Here is a 27,878-nt window from a genome sequence, read left to right on the forward strand (position 1 = left end):
GAGGAAATGCACACCATTTTGTACCTTACCTTTGAAGTAGCACTCATACAACCTTGAGTGACTTTGAGTTTGGAAATTGGCAGGTTTATTGCATTGTCATTGTGTTGTAGTTCTTGGTAGTGTGACTTTGTAGCTTACCACAATTAGGACCAGAATCACAGGTGAAGCAGTGGTCGGTGGCTATTTTTCTCCATATAAGTCAACTATACAAGTAAACCATAACATAACATCACAGTTAAAACTGTATAAATGAACAAATACGTGAAGGTGATTGGTGATAGACACTTTATTTCTATGCTAAAAGCACAAAATGCAGCTATACAATACAACCTCATGCACAGAATGAACAGAGTAGTTACTTTTTGTCGTGACAGTGTGTTTTTTTGTTGTTGTAACAATGATACTCCGCATAAGACTCCATATATCGGACTGCGTAACATAAGCTTTACTTGACATCTGATACAGAGCAAATTATATTTTCCTTTTTATTTTCTTCACCTAATTTGGCATCTAAAACTATGACTCTGGCACACTTAGTATCTACACACACTCTCTATCACTCACACACAGGCCCGCTCGCTCATTAACTAAATGCATAATCAATCATACAATACAAAACAGCGAAACGCCATTGGTTGAGAGACTGATTTTGCAATCAGCTACTGTAACTTCTCAAATAAACGATAGAGGACACAGATTTGCGGCACTGGTGTGGGAACCGGCCAATCCTAGCCTGCCTCTGAGGGCGGTATCGCCCGGCTCAGCCAATGGCAGAGGAGGAGACTAGATTGGACGGTTTTTCTAGGACAAGGCAGTGATACAGCTGATGTAGGAGCTCACTTTACTACAGTAAGTACTGTTGGTGAGCTCCTAGTTAACTCTGATGCATTCTTGTGCTTGGTAAGCAAACTGTGGCAGTTGGATTCTCATGTGTAAGGCGCAACACAGTCAAATACACACAACCTCTCAGACGCACACACATACACACACACCACCCAAACTCATGTATCCACACAGGCACACATATATTTAAATATATATAGCTATAACTGTGTAGTGTGTATAGACTATTTATACTAATATATATGCATGTATATATAGTATAGAATCTACTATGTGAAAAACAGCATTGAGGACAATTGTTACAAGAGTGGTGGTGATAACAACAACAACAAAAATATAGCAAACAGTAACCTCTAGAATCTAAAGACGATAGAAACACAGAATTTAAGCTAAACACAAACAAGAAGAACATTTCTTGACAAATCTCTTATTATTAAGAACTGGGGTAAAGACGATCTGTTGAAAGGTGTCACTGGCTAAGACAACAAACTGGAGACAGAGTGTCGCAGAAAGGCACAGGTACACACGAGATCACCGAGACACGTATACGGGCACAGAGCACGGAACAATAGGTTAGAGGTCTATTTACATCTGCATTATCCCCCCCACCCGCCTCTACACACTCCTATCCTCTACCCAGTGGTCGCACAGTATTCGTTTTGCATCATCTTCATTCTTCATGATCATCTTCATTCATCATCATTATTTTTTTCAGCATCATCATCTTTGTTGCCGTCGTCATCATCGTCACGGTTATTGTGTTGGTCGCTAGGTAGTGGTTCAGTGGCAGAAATGGTTGAGTCGGTCAGGTGGGGGTCAGTCTGGTTGGGCTGACTCAGTTCTCAGCCTTAGCTTCAGGCTCTGGCTCTGGCTCTGGCTCCTTAGCTGTGATTGGTTAGAAGAGGAGGAATCAAGGAAACTCACATGACTTCATGAAAAGCCAGTGAGGTTGGGGTAGTCATTTCAAACAGTGGCCGTAACATAGGGGGAACCTAGGCATCGACTACGAAAAATAATTCCCAAAGGTTGAACTCGACTATGGACTGGTGTCAAGGGTGTTCTAAGGTGTGTGTGTAAGGGGTGAGTGGGGAGTGACAGTTCTCTCACCCTTGGACACGATCAGGGTCTCTGCCTTAGCCTCTTCGTCTCCAGGGGCCCTGCAACAGAACCAGAGTGACCAGAGATGGAGAACACAGCCCAAAAACAACAGAGCAGAAATGTAGTCTACGGATCAGGAACAATTTCTGACTTACTTGGGCTTCTTCTCCTGATTGGAACTGCAGCGACATTTTCGGCCTAGAACCGACAACAAACCATCATCACGATCTTAAAATCAACAATCGAAGGACCATAAAGTACATGTGTTGCGTAGGTAGACTTACTGAAGTATGAAGACTTACTAAGGATGAGGAGGATGCCCAGCGCGAAGAGTACCACGCCAAAGACCAGTCCACAGATCCGCAGACTATGATAGTCTACACAGAGACACAGACGTCTACTTAAGAAAGTCTTCTTTCTTGGCTATCGGAACACCGTCAGTTGATGGGGAAGAGCATTAAGATGCACTAACAGTGGTCTACTTACCATACACAAATGGGTCCACCTCTTTCTTCTCCTTTTTACCATCTAAAAATACAGGCACAGGGAAAGGCAAGGCAATGCGATACTAGCCAGATCAGACATCTAACAATCATAACAGTTTTCAATGCTGTACATACCAAAGAGTATAACGGGGCTGGGGTTAACATGGCTAAACACATTGATTACACACAGGTTACTCACCCTCGGCACTTGGGTCTGCTACTGCTGAGAGCGAGAGAGAGAGAGAGAGAGAGAGAGAGAGAGAGAATCGTATGAGAATATGAAATATACTTATTCATGCCACTGAGGGAGATTATGTTATTGTTAGCCATCAGGAATCATATGGGAGGGATCCTCTGGGAGGAGAAGAGACACAGTCTGGTACCAGTCACCATGACAGCCGTGAATTGGGGAGGAGTGATCGCATTGGGGCAGAGGTCAGGTCAGATGAAGTGAGGAACAATAGATATCACTAACGTTCTGTCTAGCAACAAAGATGCATTCGCTGTTCAGATGTGGAGGAAACTTAGCATAGGAGAAAGGGTTAAATATCAGTGCTTGTGTGAATATGTTTTTGTTGATTCAGCTGTTCGATCCTTTGGGAAGAATAAACTTGGTTTAAGCTTTCACAGTGTCCATCGAGTTCTTACTCTAATAATTAGAACCCAACATTTAGAACATACAGTGCATTTCAAAAGGATTCAGACCCCTTGACTTTTTCCACATTTTGTTACATTACAGCCTTATTCTAAAATGGATTACATAAATGTTTTCCCTCATCAATATACACACAATACCCCATAATGACAGAGCAAAAACAGGTTTTCAGAAAAAAAGATACCTTGTTTACAGAAGGATTCAGACCCTTTGATATGAGACTCGAAATTGAGCTCAGGTGCATTCTTTTTCCATTGATCATCCTTGAGATGTTTCTACAACTTGATTGGAGTCCACTTGTGGTAAATTCAATTGATTGGACGTGTTTCGAAAGGTCCCACAGTTCTCAGAGCAAAACCCAAGCCATGAGTTTGAAGGAAGAGCTCCGAGACAGGATTGTCTTGATGCACAGATCTGTAGAAGGATACCAGAAACATTCTGCAGCATTGAAGGACCTCAAGAACACAGTGGCCTCCATCATTCTTAAAAGGAAGACGTTTGGAACCACCAAGACTCTTCCTAGAGCTGGCCTCCCGGCCAATCTGAGCAATCGGGGAGAAGAGCCTTGGTCAGCGAGGTGACCAAGAACCTAATGGTCACTCTGACAGAGCTCCAGAATTTATGGAGATGTGAGAACCTTCCAGAAGGAAGGACAACCATCTCTGCAGCACTCCACCAATCAGGCATTTATGGTAGAGTGGCCAGACGGAAGCCACTCCTCAGTAAAAGGCACATGACAGCCCACTTGGAGTTTGCCAAAATGCACCTAAAGGACTCTCAGACCATGAGAAACAAGATTCTCTGGTCTGATGACACCAAGATTGAATTCTTTGGCCTGAAAGCCAAGCATCACGTCTGGAGAAACCTGGCACCCACCCTACGGTGAAGCATTGTGGTGGCAGCATCATGCTGTGGGGATGTTTTTCAGCGGCAAGGACTGGGAGACTGGTCAGGATCAAGGGAAAGATGAACAGATCAAAGTACAGCAAGATCCTTGATGAAAACCCGGCTCCAGAGCACTCAGGACCTCAGACTGGGGTGACAAGACAACGACAAGTCTCTGAATGTCTCGAGGCTGCCAAAGCTGTAATCGCTGCCAAAGGTGCTTCAACAAAGTACTGAGTAAAGGGTCTGAATACTTATGTAAATGCCATATTTCAGTTTTTATTTTTTTATACATTTGCGGTACTGTGTGTAGTTTGATGAGAAAAAAATACAATTGAATGCATTTTTGAATAAGGCTGTAGCGTAAGAAAATGTGGGAAAAGTCAAGAGGTCTGAATACTTTCTGAATGCACTGTAATTCAGAATTCTTATTGGCTCATGTTTGAACTACAGTATGTCACATATAGAGCTTGGATAGGGCTCTTGACAGGTTACAGTATTCACATCCAGTTGTGCAATGGCACTGGTCTTGTGGATTATTAGTTGAATGGATTGCCTCAGTTATCTCCCGTCCTCCTCCTCCCCTATTCTATTCTTCCAACCCTCACTCACTGTGTCAATTAATTTCCTAAATTCCCATCAGCAAACACTGTCCGGCCCATTGCACAAACCACAGACCTTCTTTCTGCTCCACTCCCCCATTGTGTGTGTGTGTGGGGGGACGTGTTTAACTATTCTTGTGGGGACCAAGCGAAACAACATTTGACCAACTGGGGATGTTTTGTTATTCCCCACAAGGTTAAATGCTATTTCTAGGGGGTTTAGGGTTAAGGGTTAGGAGCTAGGGTTAGTTTTAGAGTTAGGGTTAGGAGCTAGGGTTTGGGTTAGAGTTAAGGTTAGGTTTTTGGGTTAAGGTTAGGGTTAAGGTTAGGGTAAGGGTAAGAGTACAGGTTAGGGTTAGGTTTAGGAATTAGGGAAAATAGGATTTTGAATGGGACTAAATTGTGTGTCCCCACAAGGTTAGCTGTACAAGACTGTGTGTGTGTGTGTGTGTGTGTGTGTGTGTGTGTGTGTGTGTGTACTCTACTCAGCATGTGTATTCATATCGACAGACAGGGAGTCACACAGAATGGGGAGTGCGTGTATGAAAAACACTGAATTATAGTGGGAGGGAGATTGATAGAGGAAAATGTACATCTGGAGATGGAGAAAGGGAAGAGGGAAAAGGAGAGATGTATAGTCTGGAGACAAAAGAAGAAAGGGAAGAAAGAAAGAAAGAAAGAGAAACCAGAACAGACAGTGTGAACAAAACACAGATGAAAGAATGGAGAAGATACAGAATGGGTGTCAGGAAAAAAGACAGGAAGGTAGGAAAAGAGGGAGGTCGAAAAGAATGTGAAAGGAAGAGAGGTGTAGAAGAATAAAAAACATGGATGGCTCAGTTGCGCTCTCAACTGATGTATTGAACCTATGACCTGTGGCAGAGTTAAACAGTTACTGTATGTGTGTCATGGCCTAAATATACTTGTGATACACAGTATATTACATTATACTTGGGATATACATAACACACACACACACACACACTGTACTACACATGCAAAGGAAGGAAGCCTCAGGCTCCAGATTAAGTCAGTCCACTAATGTTCAGTCAGAATCCCATGCCTGCCATGTCATGCCACGGCCATCCCCTGTATCTCCTGCCTCCCTGTGGATAGTGCGGTCGTTGTGCTGGTGTTTGTGGTAGTGGTGTTGGTGTTGGTAGTGGCTGAGGGGAGGAGGGGGCACTTACCAGCCACGTACACCAGGAGTGAAAAGAGGAAGAACAGAATAGTTTCCATGGTAACTGCAGAGAGAGAGAGAGAGAGAGAGAGAGAGAGAGAGAGAGAGAGAGAGAGAGAGAGAGAGAGAGAGAGAGAGAGAGAGAGAGAGAGAGAGAGAGAGAGAGAGAGAGAGAGAGAGAGAGAGAGAAACAGAGCGAGAGAGAGAGAACCGTGTTAGTGGGTAACATGCCACACACATACACACATGTTCACACAGACACATACAGTAGGTAAGGTTGGAAAACGCCCCCCCCCCAATCATCTCTCTTGTATTGAACCAATCTGTTGCGTAACCCTACTAACCTTTATTCCTCTTACATAACATCACATGTATAGAATATTGGAATGGACACTCTTGGATTGTTCCTAGTTCCCTATGGAGGCCACAGTGAATTGGCCTACTTCCCCATATGTCACATACGCACACACATATACACAAAACCACAACGTCACAGAGGACCACACACAGGCAGCGCCCACTAATTGCCCTCATTACAAGTCAAGAGATGGCAACAGTGCAATCTCATAGAAATGTTCTCTTTAGTCCAGTTTTAGTCTTTCAGGTTCCAAGTACCACAAGCTTAAAATGGTGGATACCTCGAGTTTTACACACAAACTTGCGCAATGGGCCAGACAGTGTTTGCTGATGGGAATTTAGGAAATGAACTGAAACAGGGAGCAAGGGTTGGAAGAATAGAATAGGGGAGGAGGAGGACGGGAGATAACTGAGGCGATCCATTCAACTAATAATCCACAAGGCCAGTGCCATTGCACAACTGGATGTGAATACTGTAACCTGTCAATAGCCCTATCCAAGCTCTGTATGTGACATACTGCAGTTCAAACATGAGCCAATAAAGACCATCATCATTCTGAATTATGTTGTAAGAAATCATAAGAGAATCTCATAAGAGAATGATTCTCTCTCCTTCAGACTTTGAGCTGCTACTGTAAGTCCACTCATCTCAAGGCTGTACGGTTCTCTCTTAGAAATTACTCCAAATGGGTGCTCTGCAGAGGAATGTTTTATTTATATTGGCGTGAAACATCCACTGGTAGATAGATAATGGCATTAATCAGGCAGCTGTGATACCTGCAGAAAGAGTGGGTAAAAAAATGAATGGATCAATACCAATCAAGTGTCTCATTTTCAGTTACATTATCAAACCAGTACTACACAGACATCTTGATGGGAATAGATACTAGATGTAAAAGTTTCCAAGCTGCCCAGAGAAATTAGAGTGATGGGTTGAAGATAAGATAATTACAGACAAAAGACAGGTTACAATACTGCAGTAGATTACTTGGATTCAGGCTTTTCATGGAAAGAAATTTGCCCTTGAGGCAAAGAGATGACAACAATCCCTCCATTGCTTTTCCTCTCCTCTCCCAGATTTTCCCATCTCTATATCCATCTATCTACTCCAAGTTATTTGCCGTACTTCCCATGGAGCCAATCCTTTACTGATACCAAAATGCAGATTGTGGGGGAGTGAATACATTTGGCTAGACAGGACCTAAGTCATTAGCATAGTCGCTTAGCATCACAGTCCAGATGCTGTTTGTGTGCTGTGTACAGCTCCAAACTCCCTTTAAAACCTCTACGGGATCTGTGTCCCCCCCCACGGGACGGTTAATCTAACTTGCGCTAATGTGATTAGCATTATGATTTAAGTAACATGAACATTTCCCAGGACATAGACATATCTGACACGGGCAGAAAGCTTACATTCTTGTTACTCTAACTGCACTGTCCAATTTACAGTAGCTATTACAGTGAAAAAAAGACTATGTTATTGTTTGAGGAGAGTGCACAGTTATGAACTTGAAAATGTATTAATAAACCAATTAGGCAAATTTGGGCAGTCTTGATACAACATTTTGAACAGAAATACAATGGTTCATTGGATCAGTCTAAAACTTGGCACATGCACTGCTTCCATCTAATGGCTGAAATCTAAATTGTGCCTAACCTGGAATAGTACATTATGGTCTTTCTTTGCATTTCAAAGACGATGAAAAAAAATATGCATGTTTTTTTTCTTTGTGTTGTTATCTTTTACCAGATCTAATATGTTATATTCTCCTACATTAATTTCACATTTCCACAAACTTCAAAGTGTTTCCTTTCAAATGGTATCAAGAAAATGCATTTCCTTGCTTCAGGTCCTGAGCTACAAGCAGTTAGATTTGGGTATGTCATTTTAGGTGAAAATTGAAGAAAAAAAAAGGGTCCGATCCTTAAGGATAAGAGGTGTGACCTTGCCCTTGAAACAGCTTTAGGTGGCGAGCCCAGCCCCATGGCCAAACGTTGAAGTTTCTTAGGATGAATCATGTTCAGGAGGCAGGTCATTTGCTCGATGATAGGGCACTTGATAGTAATTGAGCAACAAATGGCCTAATTGAACTGGGAGAGTGGCCTCACAGCACACATTATGTTGTCATGTTGAATCCGGGCAAATATTCACAGAGCTACACATTTTACATGTCATTCATGGCATTAAGAGCATTGCATGTAAAAGCCAAACTGACCTCTCAGTCTAGCACAGAAAGTCTCTGTACACAATTATGTGGATGAATTTTTGTCTGTAAACTAGCTGCATGTTTTACCTGGTTGCATGTTATCACTATTCTACCCGGTTACAGTATGTGTGCTTTATATGCCTGCTGTTGTCTATATCCAGACAGGTTCTGGGTTATGACTGGGACAATAGCACTCAACCGCCAGTCACTATGGAGCAGACATAAGTGGGTTGTTATGTCTGGCTCTGTGATGTTGCGTCTACTCCCACCACCCTCCCTAGCTGCACTAAATAGGACAGTGTTGTACTCATGATCCTCTCATTCAGTCAGTCACCGCCCGTCCCGACCCTATAGCCCTAGGCTATTCATTAGCAGGAGATACACAGGCAGGGAGGACGTCTACAGTGTGGATGATGATGTGTTGTGAAGGCTAATAGACATCTACAGATGTGGCCAGAGGTCTTCTAAGAGGGAGGAAAGGGTTAATCTGCGTGGCGATTGAGTCTTAACCGCTGCTACAACCTCAATAAAGAAGATCCTGACACCGTTGAAGCTCCGCTCTGTGACTTTTGGCCGTGAACTTTACATCCTCTCGTTGTTCAATACAGCATTCTTATCCTCTTCCTTCTTCAATCATCATATCCTGTCCTTTTTACCCATCTGGTATATATAGAGAGAGAGTTATAGAGGGATGGATGGTAGATGGAGGCATAGAGATATAAAGAGAGAGAGAGGAAGAGGAGCCCACTTAGAACTCTTGCACATTGCTACCTTGTTATTGTTACTGATAGCTCATTAACACAGCGACGCTAACACAGCACAAGACGAAAGGCTAAGTGACACCTTGGATGACCTCTATGGGGACTTCTACTAGTCTACACTACAGTGCATTCACAAAGTATTCAGACCCCTTTGACTTTTTTCACATTTTGTTATGTCACGGCCTTATTCTAAAATGGATTAATTACGTTTTTTTTTTTTCAATCTACACACAATATCACATAATGAGAAATGAAAACAGGTTGACATTTTGAGTAAATTAATAAATATAAAAAAATTTAAATAACATTTACATAAGTATTCAAACCCTTTACTCAGTACTTTGTTGAAGCACCTTTGGCAACGATTACAGCCTCAAGTCTTCTTGGGTATGATGCTACAAGCTTGGCACACCTGTATTTGGGGAGTTACTCCTATTATTTTCTGCAGATCCTCTCAAGCTCTGTCAGGTTGGATGGGGAGCGTCGCTGCACAGCTATTTTCAGGTCTCTCCAAAGATGTTTGATCTGGTTGAAGTCCGGGCTCCTGCTGGGCCACTCAAGGACATTTAGACACTTGTCCCGAAGCCACTCCTGCGTTTTCTTGGCTGTATGCCTAGGGTCATTGCATAGTTAAATAAAAAAAAAAAAAAAATGGTCCTGTTAGAAGGTGAATCTTCACCTCAGTCTGATGTCCTGAGCACTCTGGAGGAGGTTTTCGTCAAGGATCTCTCTGCACTTTGCTCCGTTCATCTTTGCCTCGATCCCAGTCGCTAAAAAACATCCCCACAGCATGATGCTGGCTCCACCATCCTTCACCGTAGGGATGGTGACAGGTTTCCTCCAGAAGTGATGCTTGGCATTCAGGCCAAAGAGTTCAATCTTGGTTTCATCAGACCAGAGAATCTTGTTTCTCATGGTCTGGGAGTCTTTTTTTGTTTTATTTTTTAAATGTTTTATTGGATATATAAAGAAATACAAAATACAAATTGAACACATACATACACAAAAATTAAAAATCTCACACCATACTATCCCTTCCTTCCCACACCCTCCTGTATCCCGTTGGCCAAAATTCTTACTCCTGATCAATAGAAGGCAACTGTTCAAAAAAGGAAATTAAAGGCTGCCATCTCAAGAAAAAGTTATCAGTACATCCACTTAGAGTGTATTACATTTTTTATAAGTGTAGAAAAGACATTAGATCTTTCTACCAGGATGATGCAGTGGGAGGTGTGAAGGATTTCCAGTTAAGTAAGATCTGCCGGTAGGCTATAAGGGAGGCAAACGCTACAACGTCAACTTCCCTTTTAATGAGACTATGCAACAAAGATGGAACTCCAAACATTGCCATTAGAGGACAAGGCTGCAGGTCAATATCTAGAGTTTTAGAGAGAGTATTAAAAAAGGATGACCAATACTCAGACAGCTTAGAACACAAATAAATCACATGGGTGTGGTCTGCCGGAGTAAATGAACATCTATCATGTGTCATTCGTGTCTGGGAGGAATTTACTAAGTATTTCTTTGGTTTGGTGAATTCTGTGAAAGACTTTGAACTGAATTAAACTTAACCGAGCACACGAGGATGTGGAGTTAACCCTAAGAAGGGCCTCCTCCCACCAGTCATCTGCAAGGTCAAGTTCACTACCCCACTCTGTCTTGATTTTGTTAATTGGAGAGGGTTTAGAGGACAGCATAATGTCATATAATCTAGAAATCAGACCTTGCCGATTCCACGGGAGGGACAAAATCTCCTCTAGCAACGTCTTGGGAGGTAGTTGAGGAAAGGTGGGAAAATGAGAGCAAACAAAGTTACGGGCTCGAAAAAGGCACAAAAGATTAGAATGAGCTAGATTAGATTTAGCTACGAGATCATTAAAACTGACAAACTTCCCAACAAAAAATAAATCTTTGAGACAAACCAAACCTCTCTCATGCCACAAAACAAAACCCTGGTGGAGTTTGGAGGGTAAAAATAGGTGGTTGATAATGATAGGGCTAGAAGAGAAGGGGCAGAAAGTCTAAAATGTTGACAAAATTGTCTCCAGATCTTCAAAGTAGAGCACACAATGGGTTTTCCCATATACTCTGAAGGACACAAGGACAGTGGGGCACAAGCAAGACCAGAAAGAGATGATGATTGGCAGGATTGCGCCTCTAATGAGCACCATTTGGTAGCTGGAGCATTACACCAGACCAAAATCTTTTGAATATTGTCTGCCCAATAGTAAAGCAGTAAATTTGGAAGTGCCAATCCTCCATATTGTCTCCTTCTTTGAAGTATTACTCTACGTATCCTAGCTGATTTTCCTGCCCAGATAAAATGACTGATGAGCCTATCCAACTTGGTAAAAAAATGATTTCGGCAGAAAGATTGGAAGACATTGGAAAGGTATAGAAACCTAGGTAAAATATTCATTTTAACAGATTGGATTCTGCCAGCTAATGAGAGAGGCAGACTATCCCAGCGTTGTAAGTCTGCTTTAACTCGTGTGACTAGGCTTGCAAAGTTAGTTTTATGGAGGGTAGCCAGGGAGTGTGTTATATTCACACCCAAATAGGAAAAAACAGAGGGCGAAAGATGGAAAGCCAGGGCTCCAAGGGGAATTTGCTTGGCAGCAGGGTTGATCAGAAAATATAAACTTTTCTGAATGTTCAATTTGTGACCTGAAAATGATCCAAATGTGTTTAAAATATGCATTATGTTATCGACAGAGTTCACAGGGTTAGTGATATATAATAGTAGATAATCTGCATACAGTGTCACTTTGTGCTCTTCACCAGCTCGGTGGATTCCAGTGAATGATGGTGATAATTTTAAGGCCAAGGAAAGCGGTTCTATCGCAAGAGCAAAAAGTAGTGGGGACATAGGGCACCCTTGACGGGTCCCTCTGGAGAGGGGGAAGTATTTTGAATGTGGAGAGTTGGTGTGTACGCTAGCCGTCGGAGCAGAATAGAGCAGACGTATCCATGAGATGAAATTGGATCCAAAACCAAATCATCCCAAAATATAAATAAATAATCCCACTCCACCCGGTCGAAAGCCTTCTCCACGTCAAGAGAAACAATAATTTCAGGGTCTGGAGAGATAGGAGAGAGTATAATGTTCAAAAGCCGTCGTACATTGGAAAACAGTTGTCGCCCTTTGATGAAACCCGTTTGATCATCAAATATGACATCCTGAAGGCAAGGTTCCAACCGGCACGCTAGAACCTTAGCTAATAATTTAACATCAGCATTCAAAAGTGAAATGGGCCGATATCCACCACATTTCGCCGGATCTTTATCTTTCTTAAGAGAGATAGAGGCTTGGGTTAGCGTCGGGGGGAGAGAGCCCTGGGATAACAAGTCGGTGAACATATCTAATTGTAATGTGGCGAGTTTGTCTGAGAATTTAGTGTAAAAATCGACGGGGCAGCCATCAGGGTCTGGGGCCTTGTCACTTTGCATTAACTTTAGATCCTTTGTTATCTCATTAAGATGCAGAGTGTTATCCAGAACTTTACTCATGTCCATATCAATGGATGGGATATCCAAGTTATATAAAAAGTTGTTCATAGCCGTATTATCTGATGGGGGTTCGGATTTGTAGAGGTTAGAATAAAATGACACGAAAGTTGAATTAATATTAGAGGAATCACTTGTAAGATTATGGGAGGAGTCATATACCTGAGAGATAAAATGAGATGCTGACTAGCGTTTAAGTTGGTGTGCCAAAAGACGGCTGGTCTTGTCACCATATTTGTAGTACTAAGTTCGTTGCAACAGAAACTGCAGATTAAATTGAGTTTGAAGTTTCAGCCTCTGCGTATAATTCAGGGGATGGTGAAGTTGAATATTGCCGGTCTATTGCCCAAATTGAGTCCACCAGTTCCTGATGTTTCAGTTTTCTTAGTTTGACATAATGAGCTTTGTAAGAAATTATCTTTCCCCGTAATACAGCTTTGAAAGTCTCCCGAAGAAGAGAAGAGGTGTCATCATTTTTATTCGTTTGAATGAATACATCTATGTTGGTCAAAATAAAGTCACAGAATTCTTTGTTAGACAATAGGGCCATGTTAAATCTACAATTCAACAGGTTTTTTTGCATTCAGAGTAAGTGCTAAGTCCAAAATGTGAGGGGAATGGTCCAAAATCACCAACACAGAATATACTGTAGTTTTAACTGAGGGGAGAAGGGCTCTATCTAAAAAAAAGTAGTCTATGCGTGAGTAGGCTTGATGAACATGAGAAAAGTAGAAGAAGTCTTTTGTGACCAGCTGGAGGAAGCGCCATGGATCAACACAACCCATTTGGGTCATGAATGTAGAAAGAGCTTTTGCCATCCCGGAAGGAGTAAGTGTTCTGGGATTAGACCGGTCAAATCTTGGTTCAATAACACAGTTAAGGTCCCCGCTGAAGATGAGGTGGTGGGTGTCAAGATTAGGGAGAGAGGTTAAAAGAGATGTCATAAATCTAGTGACATCCCAGTTAGGGGCGTAAACATTCACAAGTACTTCAGGGGTTTGGAAGAGGGTGCCACTAACTATTGTATAACATCCTCCAAGATCTGAAATGATCTGTGAGGGTGAAAACTGTACTCGTTTGTGAATCACTATTGCTATTCCCCTGGCTTTGCCGTTAAAATTAGAATGAAAAACCTGACCAACCCATGCTTTACGCAATCTAGTATGGTCGTTAACACGTAGGTGCGTTTCTTGAAGAAATGTGATATCAGTATTCAGGCTCTTTAGATGTGAAAATACTCTGGAGACTTAATTTTCCACCCACAATCGCGAATGTTCCATGTCATCAGTCTGACTGGAAGCCCTAAAGTACAATCCTGACTTGTTGTTGAACTAGACATTAATCCTTATAAGAGAAGTCAAATGAAAAAAAAGAGGAAAAGAGAGATTGATAGAGGAGCAGCATGAGCAAAACATCTGAATACATTTTTTATAAAATCCCCCCCAATAAAGCAGAGCACAAGAATCTTTGGATAATGCCAACGTACCCTCCCACCACCCCCAACATACACAAAAATAAAAATGATAGTACAACACCCTTCAAAGAAAAAAGGAAAAATACAAATCCTAAACTCGTCATTATGAATGAGACGAGCAGCAGGAATTCTCTGTTACTCAGCATCCGTTGATTACCCTACATGTGCAGTGATATCAAACCGACCTAGGAAAGAAGTTACATACGCCATTGAAATTAAAAAATAAAATATGTCAATAGGCAAGTGTACATTTTGGGTTTCGGTCACACTTTAAACAATGAGTATAACCTTCAGCTTCAGTTATTAAAATGTTAACAGCGATTGGTGGAATTTCAATGGCCAAAAAATGTGTGTAGTCCACTAGGTGTCGCCACAGGGCTGAGTAATGAGAAACGTTTGAAATTAACCAGTAGGCTATGAAAAGGGTCAGCCCCTGTATTGGTAAATTGTTAAACGTCGATAGGAGGGAATAAATCAATACAATTATACAAATGGACAATTAGCATTTTGGATATGTACAATTACGCAAACGAACCATGGGTCTAAACTCTTCAGCTAGTGCAACAATTAAACAAGAGTACAATTGGAAGAGAGCACCGATGGTATTAGACTCCAATGTCGTAGTGGAGTCCAAGATAAAGTGAATGTAACTGAGGACCATCAGTGACCAACCTCACCAATCATGGCCAAAGTAAACCACGGTAGTTCAGTGTCCATAAAAATAAAGAGTAAAAAATACAATAAAAAATGGTATATATCATGCAGACCCCAATGAAATATATATGTATATACACAAATATTGGTGGACAGGATCTGTGTCTAACTAGCAAGTATCCAAAATGACCTAAAGGCTGCCAAACTACAATGTAGGCTATATATTGCCATTAGTGGAGCAGCAAGTTCAAAGCCTTAGTAAAATGAAAGATATCAAAATGCTGCGCTTTTACCAGCGATTGTCTTTGATTAAGAAACTAAACAAGATCAAATGAAAGTTTAAAGAGCAGTGAGACAGTATAGTATGTCATTGTCAACAACAGAAAGGAGTTATGTGCTGCTTCAAACATACCTACTATAGCCAACAAGCTTTAGCATAGGATTATTTCACAAGAAACGGATCAATAGATGGTCATAGACATATGTAGCCTGTTGTCCGCACGGTCACTAGAACTAACGTTACTCACATAATACAGGAAGAAATCATCCCAATTCAGGCATTCAATGTATTTCAGGCATTCAATGTATGTGCTGTCGGTAGGACTCAGCTGCTTCAGGATTTTCAAAAAAATGGACCTCACCGTTAAAGGTGACACGGAGTTGGGCAGGATAAATCAGCCCAAAGTGGATTCCCTTCTTGAACATAGTGGACTTGATGTCATTGAATGCGGACCATTTCTTCACCAGGCTAGAACTGAAATCCTGGTAGAACTTGATCTTGTGGCCTTGGAAAGTGATTTCGGCATGTTCCCTTGCCCACCGAAGGACAAGCTCCTTTTCTTTGTATCGATGGAATTGCACTATGATGGGACGTGGTCGGCCACCTGGGCGAGCTTTCGGTGCAAAGGCTGCGGTGGGCTCTATCAAGTTCAGGGAGATTGGGAAACGCCTCATCATTCAAAACTTCCTTGAACAGCTCCGCCATGAACTGGGTTGGATATCCTGTCTCAGAATCCTCCGGCAGTCCAAACACGCAGATATTCTGGCGTTTTGAACGTGAAATCAAATCTTCCACTTGTAGCTTCAGAGACTTGTTGACAGCGGCCACATCGTCAAGCTTGGTTTCCAGCGTAGTGAGTTGGTCGCTGTGGCTGGAGAGCCCGGCCTCAACTTTGGCCAGTTTGGTAGTGTGAGATGCCACAGAACCCCGGAGGGTTTCCACAGTTGCCTGAATTGGAGCCAGTGCAGCCGCCAGTTTTAGCTGAGGTTGATTTGTTGGAATGTGAAGTTTTTTCCGTCGATTTTCCAAACCATGTGGCTGGTTTGCTAATGCTAACTTAGGTACACCCTATTACTGGGTAATTAAAATTAGGCTTTTGAGGTTATGAAAAGTATGAATTTAGGCTAAATTTGTCGGAGAAGAAACCTTGTGCGACTTCTTTCTATATTGCTCAACCGGAAGTCTGTCTGAGAGTCTTTAGCCTTCTTAAGGCTAGGGGGCAGTATTCGGAAGTTCAGATGACTGACGTGCCCAAAGTCAACTGCCTGTTACTCAGGCCCAGAAGCTAGGATATGCATATAATTGGTAGCATTGGATGGAAAACACTCTGAAGTGTCTTAAACTGTTAAAATAATGTATGTGAGTAAAACAGAACTGATATGGCAGGTGAAACCCTGAGGAGAATCCATCCAGAAGATTTTTTTTGGTTGAGGTCACCACCAATTGAAATGCTTGTCTATGGGATATTCAAAGGAATCCTCCCAGATTGCAGTTCTTATGGCTTCCACTAGATGTCGACAGTCTTTAGAAAGGGTTTGAAGCTTGTTTTTTGAAAAATGAGTTTGTAATTGTAGTTTTTCAAGATGGCTCTCATTTTGGACTGTAGTCTTGTGGCGCGCATGGATGAGAGAGCACAGTTCGTTATTTATCTCCAGTATTGAACATACTACATTCCGTCTTAAATTTTGTAGTTTATTAACATATTAGGGTACCGAAGGATTGATTAGAAACATTGTTTGACTTGTTTGGACGAAGTTTATTGGTAACTTTTGGGATTCCTTTGTATGCATGTTGAACGAGTGGAATGGGTGGATTACTGAATCAAACGTGCCAATTAACTGACTTTTTGGGGATATAAAGGACTTTATCGAACAATACGACCATTTGTTGTGTAGCTGAGAGCATTGGGATTGCAAACAGAGGAAGATCTTCAAAGGTAAGTGATTTATTTTATCGCTATTTCTGACATTGGTGACGCCTCTGCTGGTTTGGATTTTTTTTTAATGCTTTTGTATGCGGGGCGCTGCCCTCAGATAATTGCATGGTATGCTTTTGCCATAAAGTATTTTTGAAATCTGACAAAGCGGCTGGATTAACAAGAAGTTAAGCTTTTGATGTATGACACTTGTATTTTCATAAATGTTTAATATTACGATTTTTGTATTTTGAATTTCGCGCTCTGCAATTTCACCGGATGTTGTCGAGATGGGGCGCTAGTGTCCCACCTAGATCAAAAAGGTTTTAAATGAGGAGTGGCTTCAGTCTGGCCACTCTACCATCAAGGACTGATTGGTGGAGTGCTGCAGAGATGATTGCATTTCTGGAAGGTTCTCCCATCTCCGCAGAGGAACTCTGGAGCTCTGTCAGAGTGACCATCAGGTTCTTGGTCACATCCCTGACCAAGGCCTTTCTCCCCCGATTGCTCAGTTTGGCCGGGCGGCCAGCTCTAGGAAGAGTCTTGGTGGTTCCAAACTTCTTCCATTTAAGAATGATGGAGGCCACTGTGTTCTTGGGGACCTTCAATGCTGCAGAACGTTTTTGGTACCCTTCACCAGATCTGTGCCTAGACACAATCCTATCTCTGATCTCGACCTCATGGCTTGGTTTTTGCTATGAGATGCACTGCGAACTGTCCAATCAATTGAATTAACCACAGGTAGACTCCAATCAAGTTGTAAAAACATCTCAAGGATGATCAATAGAAACAGGATACACTTGAGCTCAATTTCGAGTCTCAAATAAAAGGGCCGGAATACTTATGTAAATAAGGTTTTACATAATTGTTTAGATTTGCCAAAATTTCTAAAACCCTATTTTTGCTTTGTCATTGTGGGGAATTGTGTGTAGATTGATGAGGATTTTTTTATTTGATCAATTTTAGAGTAAGGCTGTAATGTAACAAAATGTGGAAAATGTCAAGGGGTCTGAATACTTTCCGAATGCATTATACTAGACACAAAAAAAACACAGGACAGAGGAGTACAGTACAAGCTTTAACGTTTTTGATTTAACAGGCTGAAAAGGAGGGATAGGAAAAGGATGACAGCGAATAGGGCGAAGGAGGAGGCTGGGGCATGATAGCAAATACAACCCACGAGGTCCATTTCGTAGTGTTTACCCCAGAGTAGTATCTTTATACTGACAGTAGGGCTCTGTGATCAGGCCGCGAAAATCATACCTCAATTTTTTATGGCCGATTCACAATCTACAGTCTACAGTCTAAGTAGGAAGTTTACATACAACTTAGCCAAATACATTTAAACTCAGTTTTTCACAATTCCTGACATGTAATCTTAGTAAAGATTCACTGTCTTAGGTCAGTTAGGATCACCACTTTATTTCAAGAATGTAAAATGTCAGAATAATAGTAGAAGAATGATTTATTTCAGCTTTTATATTTTTTTATCACATTCCCAGTGGGTCAGAAGTTTACATACACTCAATTAGTATTTGGTAGCATTGCCTTTAAATAGTTTAACTTGGGTCAAACGTTTCAGGTAGCCTTCCACAAGCTTCCCACAATAAGTTGGGTACATTTTGGCCAATTCCTCCTGATAGAGCTGGTGTAACTGAGTCAGGTTTGTAGGCCTCCTTGCTCGCACACACCTTTTCAGTTCTGCCCACAAATTGTCTATGGGATTGAGGTCAGGGCGTTGTGATGGCCACTCCAATACCTTGACTTTGTTGTCCGTAAGCCATTTTGCCAAAACTTTGGAAGTATGCTTGGGGTCATTGTCCATTTAGAAGACCCATTTGCGACCAAGCTTTAACTTCCTGACTGATGTCTGAGATGTTGCTTCAATATATCCACATAATTTTCCTCCTCATGATGCCATCTATTTTGTGAAGTGCACCAGTCCCTCCTGCAGCAAAGCACCCCCACAACATGATGCTGCCACCCCCGTGCTTCATGGTTGGGATGGTGTTCTTCGGCTTGCCAGCCTCCCCCTTTTTCCTCCAAACATAACAATGGTCATTATGGCCAAACAGTTCTATTTTTGTTTCATCAGACCAGAGGACATTTCTCCAAAAAGTACGATCTTTGTCCCCATGTGCATTTGCAAACCGTAGTCTGGCTTTGTTTTATGGCGGTTTTGGAGCAGTGGCTTCTTCCTTGCTGAGCGGCCTTTCAGGTTATGTCGACTTGTTTTACTTATATTCACAAGATACTTTGCTGTTGTTCTGGGATTGATTTGCACTTTTCGCACAAAAGTACGTCCATCTCTAAAAGACAGAACGTGTCTCCTTCCTGAGCGGTATGACGGCTGCGTGGTCCCGTGGTGTTTATACCTGCGTACTATTGTTTATACAGATGAACGTGGTACCTTCAGGCGTTTGGAAATTGCTCCCAAGGATGAACCAAACTTGTGGAGGTCTACAATTTGTTTTCTGAGGTCTTGGCTGATTTCTTTTAATTTTCCCATGATGTCAAACAAAGAGGCACAGAGTTTGAAGGTAGGCATTGAAATACATCCACAGGTACACCTCCAATTGACTCAAATTATGTTAATTAGCCTATCAGAAGCTTCTAAAGCCATGACATCATTTTCTGGAATTTTCCAAGCTGTTTAAAGGCACAGTCAATTTATTGCATGTAAACATCTGACCCACTGGAATTGTGATACAGTGAAATAAGTGAAATAATCTGTCTACAAAACATTGTTGGGAAAATTACTTGTGTCATGCACAAAGTAGATGTCCTCACTGACTGGCCAAAACTATAGTTTGTTACAAGAAATTTGTGGAGTGGTTGAAAAACGAGTTTTAATGACTCCAACCTAAGTGTATGTAAACTTCCGACTTCAACTGTATATCTCTTTTTTTAAATGTTTTCTCTAAATAAACATTGTTTCACAATTCAAGGTCAAATACACTTCATTTCAAAGAGTCAGCAATAATCTAATGAATTCAGGGCTTTTGAAATTATACTTACATGCTGACTAGACCGGGTGCGCGCGTGCCTCAGCATGCACACGTTGATTTCGTCCATCCACATGAGATGCGATCAGCACACGCAGGTGGAAATATCAAAACGAAATATAAACCAACTATATTAATTTGGGGACAGGTCGAAAAGCATTAAACATTTATGATAATTTAGCTAGCTAGCCTGCTGTTGCTAGCTAATTTGTCCTGGGATATAAACATTGGGTTGTTATTTTACCTGAAATGCACAAGGTCCTCTACTCCGACAATTAATCCACAGATAAAAGGGTAAACTGAGTAATCTAGTAATCTGTCCTCCTTCAGTCATCTTCTATGGACTTTATATGGTGGTTGGCAAACAACTTTAAGGTGCATTACCACCACCAACTGAACTGGAGTGTGGACCTCAGTTCATCTTTCAATCACCCACGTGGGTAAAACCAATGAGGAGATGGGAGAGGCAGGACTTGCAGCACGCTAAGCATTACAACTAGAACCAAGTTCTATTTTAGTGCCTGGCTACGCAGACGCTAGTTGAATAACACGTGTAAATGTATTTTGCAATGCTCCGTACACGTAACGCGAGCAGTGTGGTCAGCATGTTAGGCTACATTTACCAGAATCAATGTTCATTGATACTCCTATTTCAGTAGTCTGCTCTGCGCACAATTTGAGGAGTTGAGACATAAAAAGGGTCTCATTAGAAAGGTTATCTTCTCCTATATTACGGTAAAATATTGTCTCAATGTGTTTTGGTGTCCATATGACCGATTCTGTTGGACCAAACCTCAAATGCAAATAACGAGTTGAAACTGCTTGTCAGAGAGGAAGAAGTAATCTCTCATCTTCGTTGTTGTGAGTAGCAAAGGGAGGGGCTTTGTGTGTGTGTGTGTGTGTGTGTGTGTGTGTGTGTGTGTGTGTGTGTGTGTGTGTGTGTGTGTGTGTGTGTGTGTGTGTGTGTGTGTGTACATGGGAAGGTGCATACAACACAGAAGGATAAAAGGAGATAAGACCAAAAAGACAACATGAGAACAAGCGGACATAAAAACTCATATATATTTTTTTAATTACGTTTTTCTTGCGATACAGGCATTTGGAATTGTGCTAAAACATGAATTACAATTAATTGAATTAATTCTATAGATCACCTAGCCCTAACTGACAGAGTGAGGATTGACCGGCTGTCTACTGTCTAACGACCAGGACCAGTGGGCAAGAAAAACACAATGTTAATAGTCTGAAATTCCACGCAGTGGAGAAGTGCAATGCAACCAGTTCAACCTCTCAGATCAGGTTGCCAAGTTGGCCGTATCTCTCAGAATCCCATGGGAAAGCTGCTGTTGGGGAGTGGCACTGCCAGCCAGGCCAGTGCTAGTGACAAAGACCCTCAAGTTCACCTCCCTCGCTAGAAATGAGAAGTGCCACCCGTTGCACTGGCCTCTATGCCTCTCCTTAAACCACTTTTGTCACCCCGTTGTTTGTCGGTGCCGTGATTCAGTCCCATGGTGCTGCCAGCACTTCCCTTTGTCTGAGGGAGAAGGGGAAGGGCAGGCAGAAAATGAAGTAGAAGCAGCGGTACCCTCTGTAGAAGCAACAAACCCAGGGACGGAGCTATGACTCAAGCCCAAGACATGAATTATGAATTAAGCATATGGGAGAAATCAGACTGGGAGGGAAAAACATAGAAATAAACATCATAGTGGAAATGCTGTTGTGTGTTGTGACCCATTGTTTATCTTCCTTCTCTGTCTGAATCTTTTCACACCTGAACACTCACACCTTTGTTTGCGAGTGTAGGCCATGATCAAACACTCAAAAGGGTTATTCAGCTCTCCCTATAGGAGAACCCTTTCTGGTTCCAGATAGAACCCTTTTTGGTTCCAGGTAGAACTCTTTAGGGTTACATGTAGAACCTTCTGGGTTAGGGGTTCTATATGGAACTCAAAAGGGTTCTACTTAGGACCAAAACATTTTCTGTGTGTAGATATGGGTATGTGAAATGATATCTGGGAGTGTTGTGATCTGATCAGTGGAGCTTGTTTTCTCTCTTGATCTTACCCATTATGGATATTTCTGTGCCAATGTGACACTAACCGCTATCTCTCTGGGACACCCAGGCTCATGTAAAAGCTCCCATATCTAGGTGTTTGGGAGGTAGGTCAGGTGTTGATTAGCATTTGGAGAGTGCAGATGAGAATCTATCTACAACAGCTGCTATTACCTGAGACAAACCCCACTATTACTGACAATATGATTTTAGAGTGCCTCTCTGCTGATGAAAGATTCATGTAACTGAGGAAATAAAGGAAACACCAACATAAAGTGCCTAAATAGGGTGCTGGGCTACCATGCCCCCCTGGAACAGCTTCAATGCACCTTAGTATAGATTCTACAAGTTTCTGGAACTCTATTGGAGGGATGCGACACCATTCTTCCACGAGAAATTCCATAATTTGGGGTTTTGTTGATGGTGGTGGAAAATGCTGTCTCAGGCGCTGCCCCATCATCTCCCATAAGTGTTCAATTCGGTTGAGATCTGGTGACTGAGACGGCCATGGCATGTGGTTTACAACGTTTTCATGCTCATGAAACCATTCAGTGACCACTCGTGCCCTGTGGATGGGGGGGCCATTGTCATCCTATGGGGGCATAGCAATCATCATCCTGGAAGAGACCCCCATCAGGATAGAAATATTTCACCATAGGTTGAAAGTGATCACCCAAAATGGCTGTGTATTTATTGACATTTGCCTTGCCCTTCTAAGGGGTTGAGAGGACCTAAAACCATGCCAGGAAAAAGCACTCCACACCATAACAGAGCTGCCAGAACCTAATTTACTCAAGTGTTTCCTTTATTTTGGCAGTTACCTGTAGCTCTTCACAATGCAACTGCCTCTGATTAGCTCTCAGATGTGTGTGTGTGTGTCTCATCTATCGCTTTATTACAACTTGCTCAAACAGAACAAGCAAATCCTGAATTAGGACAAAATACAGGTCATCAAGATCCTTTCTGGAGCAAGACTCATGGCTTTTGGCTTAACATCTTTGCCATCATGATGATGGTAAATCTCCATGACAACAAGACATTGGACGTGCCTCCTGTCACGGTGCCGGGGTATTGCTATGGCAACTGTTTCCATCAGGTGACTCCTATTAGAAGTACCAAATACTGTCGGTGAGGAATGTGTGCCGAGGGGAGGGAGGTGGGCTGGAAATGGTAGCGTCAAGAAACACTAGTACGTGAGGAGAGGAGAAAGAGGTAGTGCGCAGTGATGAGATTCAAAATGTTCATTCATGCGTGTTCACGCTGAACATAAGCCTTTATACAGCAGGGTCGTTCAACTAAAAGAGTGCCGTTTCATATTTTCAGTAGAAATTGTGCACCAATATTTAATTTGAAAAATCTATTACATTAAGTGCGCTTTAATTAATACAGACCACACGGAGAATTCTATAAATCTGATTTTAATTCGGGAAAAATACTTGCTAAAGTGCCTAAATGCTGCATTTTGACACGTTCCTTGGTGCACCCTCTGACTTGTAGGGAGATTTTAACCCACTTAACTATCAAATGTATCCGAGTCTTCCCCATCATTGTAAAGCCCTAGTTATTTTGTTGTTTTGACAAAGTCATTTCTGAAGATTATAATTTACTTAATGTGATTAGTGATCCATCCAATCTCATGAAATGCTCGTCCTTTATTCTAAGATCTACCCTGCTACGTGAACTGAACTCTCGTTTTAATATGGTGAAACTATTCCTTTTCAAAATATTTTTTCTAAAGAAATATTGAACATCTAATAATCAGATCATAGTGTTAAAGCAGGTGATCTGGTTCTACTCCTTTTAGCCATTTTCTGGTGTTTTGTGGTGGGAAAGTATGCCGGTCGACCATAACAAATGAACCCTATTACCCAGAAAGACCGGCTAAAATGAACGTTTTTGTGAAGCTTGCATTCAACTGCCCCTCCCTGTTGCACACAACATGCTTCCATTCCCCCTGTCACAAGGGGATTTATGGCTGATTTCAAATGAAATCATCAACCCCGTTACAGTCAACCCTGTTATGATCAATTCTGTTGGCACTTAATAGGCACTTACTATAGTCATTTTTTAATTTAACCTCTTGAGATGCTACAACATTTTTATTAAATCGAACCTGTTATTCATGAAAGAACGTTAAAATAAGGTGAAATAAATATTTTTTTATATACTAAATTACACTACCCAAAAGGTACTCATTTGGTGGAATGACCTAACAGCTCATGACAACCAGATTAACACAAGTGCCTCCGTTTTTATAATTGTAGCCTACTTACTGTACCACATCCATCATTTGCAGATAAGCTTTTTTTCGCTCACCCGACCGCTCTCTGTCACTGCCCAAATGGAGACATGGAGGGACAATAATTCCCGAATAATTGTATCAGTTGGTATATTATAACATTGCCTAGTATGTCTCTGGTGTTACCTAAATTACGACACAGCCGTAGTTTGCATAACTGTGCATGAATATGTTTTAGAAGGTGCATAGCCGAGAAAGTCTAGCTCATCATGAACACTGTCTGGCGCGAGCTCCGCGAGTCTGCCACTTTCTCAGATCCTAACCTGTGGCTTTACCACTAGACTTGCCAGTATTGTGGAAGACAGAGGAGTATTCAAGCGCTTGAAATAATTCGTTCTACATACCATTTAGATCTACTTAGCCTAAGACTAATTATACAAACTGTTGCATGTTTTGTGTCTGCTCTGCAGGACTGCACGAGACGATTTGGCTAATCTAACATCATACACTGCCACTGTGAAAAGGACACACCCTCATGGCACTAGAATAGATGGCATCCAAAAAGAACTCTCGACACCACATAGTTAAGGCCTATTTGAACAAATATGATGCTCGTACAGACGTTATTTTTGCGAAGTAAAATAAAATGCATTGGGTGAATTTTTTTTGTTTTTATATCCATCATGCAATTTATATTAGGCATGCATAGGCCTATACACATTGCGAGAAGTTTAAGTTTTCTTAATAAATGATTCACATCAATATTTCATGAAATTAAATGTTGCCTATATTATTGATTAGCAAATACACCCTACTCACAGTAAAACTCACATCTAAGAAACAATGCATTTTTCCCCCTAGCACTCGTTTGATTATATAAGAAACCAGAAACCACATTCCAAAAATGTAGCTCCAACTAGGCAGACAATAACACACTGTAGATATAAGAACGCACACGCCCCTTAAGAATTATGTCGAAAAACAAACATGCCCAATTTATCTTCTTACCTGTTTCTATTATCTTGACTTTAAGATACAAATTGATTGACCACAATCCAATCAACGACAATGATCAGCTTCTTCTCTCAAAGCGTTATTATTGTTCCAATTTGTATAATCTGTGCCTTCACACTGTTCAATTGCAGTCCACGAAGGGTTCTTGGTCGAGTCGCGCTCTAAGAATGCAAAACATGAACGTAGTTTGCCAAAGTCTTTGTTGAAGAATCTCAATGTTTCTTCTGTTTTTATTGATTCCAAATTGTCTCTTGATGTCTATCACTTTATGTCTGTCTGTCTCTCACTCTCTCTGCCTCACACACACGACCACTGATGATGTTCGTGAGCATCTAGCCATCTACCCGTGGCTTTGCGCGTGTCTCCTGGTCGGCGAATGGTGTACCCAACCGGTTACAAATATACACTGATTGTGTTTTAGATGTAGGCTACCGTGTTAAACCATCAATATTTGGAGACTGGAGAGAGAGACAGAGAGATTTACATTAGGGAGCAGTGGAAATGTATACAATTGTTACCTGGAAGAAAATGGGGGAGGGTCATGTTTATTCAATTTCAGTCAGGGGGAGGGTTTAGTATTTATTTAATTTAGTCCAGGGGAGGGTCATGTGATTTGTAATAAAATAAATGTGGTATTGCTCAGGGTTTGAGAATTAGTTGCTTATTATAGTATTTCGATGTGTGCCCGATGATGCGCCTCATCGCGGATTCTTTGCTGGGCGTGGAATATCAAGTGCGCCTAGTGTGGTCTCAATAAAATGATCCATAGCCTATACCATAGGCCATAAGAAAAGCGTGCTCGGAGAAGCACAGGACAAACTAAACTGCAAACACATGACAATGGACACGCCTTTCCTATCATGAGCCCCAGCCTGCCCTGCTCTTACTGATGGAACAACAAGCTCTCTCAGTTTCACAGCAGCCATTAGACGTTAATCCATGCTTGTCAAACTTCACATTTTGAAGATGTTCCAAACGTTACATTTCAAAGTGATTACGTATAGGCACTAACTCCACATTTTTAAGGTTAGGGTTAAAATAAAATAAGATTTATTCAAAAATCTTAAAGTTAGGCATTAACCCCTGAATGGTTAAAGTAAGGGTTAAGGTTTGGAATAGGCTTAAAACAAAAATATCAAAAACAACTTTTTATCGCTGGATTAGAACATGCAACCAGAGGCAGAGGCAGCCAGAGGCACCTACTTGAAGGTAGCACAGCTTAATGTTGCCCCTAGTGTCTGGTTTCCATGTCATCTTCTGACATCCTCAGACATGGATGAATGTCGAATACTGACTTCTATCACCAGTGACCTAGCTGGATGTAAACCCTTTTGTTCTGCCTAACCAATGACTGTGCTGTGTATGGTGGCACTTCAGGAGTTGAGTCAAAGTCTTCGAGAAGTCCTAATTAATTTAAACAGTCTTCATTTTAATTTTGCAAGAGAGCTTTGTGTTGGAGCCTATTTCTTCCTATTCAAAGAATAAGAGGTAGGCCTACCTGTTTGACAGACAAAACTATAGTCTACTATGCATATATTTGGATTTTGTCAGCCAATTCCTTCAGTCACCATGCACTCCTTAAATATCTCAGTGTCAGCAAAGATCGTGGTGTATTAAGTTAAAACCAGGGCTCGAATTGAGGGGGTATGAGAGGGTAATTTGGCTTTGGTTAAAGAATATGGCTAAAAGCATAGGCCTTTTTAACGTCATAGATTTAGCTGGTGGTAATCTTGTTAGCTTAAGATTTTACAAAAATAAAACATACTTAGAATTAAATAATAATGAAATGAAAATGCCTTAAGCTTTATACAACAAGTGGGTCTAATCCTGAATGCTGATTGGTTAAAACCGCATTCCAGCCGGTGTCTATTCCACAAGTTATCACCGGCTAAATCTATGACGTTAAAATGCCTATTTACTCTGTTCCATCTGACTGCGCAATCTACTGTCTCATCAGCCCAGCCAGGCAATTTATAAACCTGATGTCCACTATAAAAAGCATCTAGACATTATCTTACATTTCTTTTAGGCTAACATTTAGTTTAACAGCGGAGAGTCGGGACGAGACAGACAGGCAGTGAGCGTTTCTCAGCCAGTCGAAATCATGAATCAACTTGCATAATTTTTATGGATATATACAAAAAAATGTAAATTGAAAAAAGGTAAAACAAAATGAAATACAGCTAGTTTGCAGTCTTTCCAGCTTCAGTTTGAAGTGATTGTGTTAGCTGTGTTGTTGGCTAGCTCCTCTGGACAACAGTGTCCTGATGAGTGAGCACATTTTTTTTTGCCAGGCGAAATCACGCCTCATTAGCTCATTGTTGTGGATGTATCCAAATGTCACTAGAAAACAGCTGTAATGGAAAATGTTATGTTTGTGCTTTTCTAATAATACATTTCTGTGTTTATGCAAGTGACTGATTGAACGAATCCTCACTATCAGTATCTGCAATTTGGCAGTAAGCCCAGAACCTTGTTTTGAGAACAAAAGGATATCTCAGTTTCAAGGTCTCAGCTTGGAAAGAAGAAGCCTTGTGAGGTCTGTCACATGCATGAATCAGTATTAGTCGGTCACATGCATGAATCAAACATTAATGATGAATTAACTATGAATGATGAATAAGCTAAATCATGTAACGTATCTGTAAGCAGTATATAAGAGAT

The 27,878-nt window shown here is 41.4% G+C and overlaps 1 protein-coding gene across 4 annotated transcripts; it reads right to left on the reverse strand.

Annotated features, from left to right (window-relative positions):
- Nucleotides 1-268: 268 nt before the first annotated feature.
- On the reverse strand, nucleotides 269-27,009 carry fxyd6 (FXYD domain containing ion transport regulator 6). 4 transcript variants are annotated; one of them, XM_045702941.1, is made up of 8 exons: nucleotides 25,209-27,009; nucleotides 5,759-5,812; nucleotides 2,626-2,646; nucleotides 2,428-2,469; nucleotides 2,226-2,318; nucleotides 2,097-2,139; nucleotides 1,951-2,000; nucleotides 269-1,728 (listed from the first exon to the last, which is right to left on the reverse strand). In XM_045702941.1, the coding sequence occupies exons 2-8, from the start codon at nucleotides 5,805-5,807 to the stop codon at nucleotides 1,679-1,681; spliced, it is 348 nt and encodes a 115-aa protein (XP_045558897.1). In that variant the 5' UTR covers nucleotides 5,808-5,812; nucleotides 25,209-27,009; the 3' UTR covers nucleotides 269-1,678. The 4 variants fall into 4 exon arrangements, with proteins under 4 accessions (XP_045558897.1, XP_045558898.1, XP_045558899.1 ...); XM_045702942.1 differs by having other exon boundaries at nucleotides 2,244-2,318; nucleotides 2,626-2,649; XM_045702943.1 differs by having other exon boundaries at nucleotides 2,244-2,318; nucleotides 25,209-27,008.
- Nucleotides 27,010-27,878: the final 869 nt, after the last annotated feature.

The sequence above is a fragment of the Salmo salar genome, chromosome ssa20 (assembly GCF_905237065.1).
Source record: "Salmo salar chromosome ssa20, Ssal_v3.1, whole genome shotgun sequence".
NCBI classification, from domain to species: Eukaryota; Metazoa; Chordata; class Actinopteri; order Salmoniformes; family Salmonidae; genus Salmo; species Salmo salar.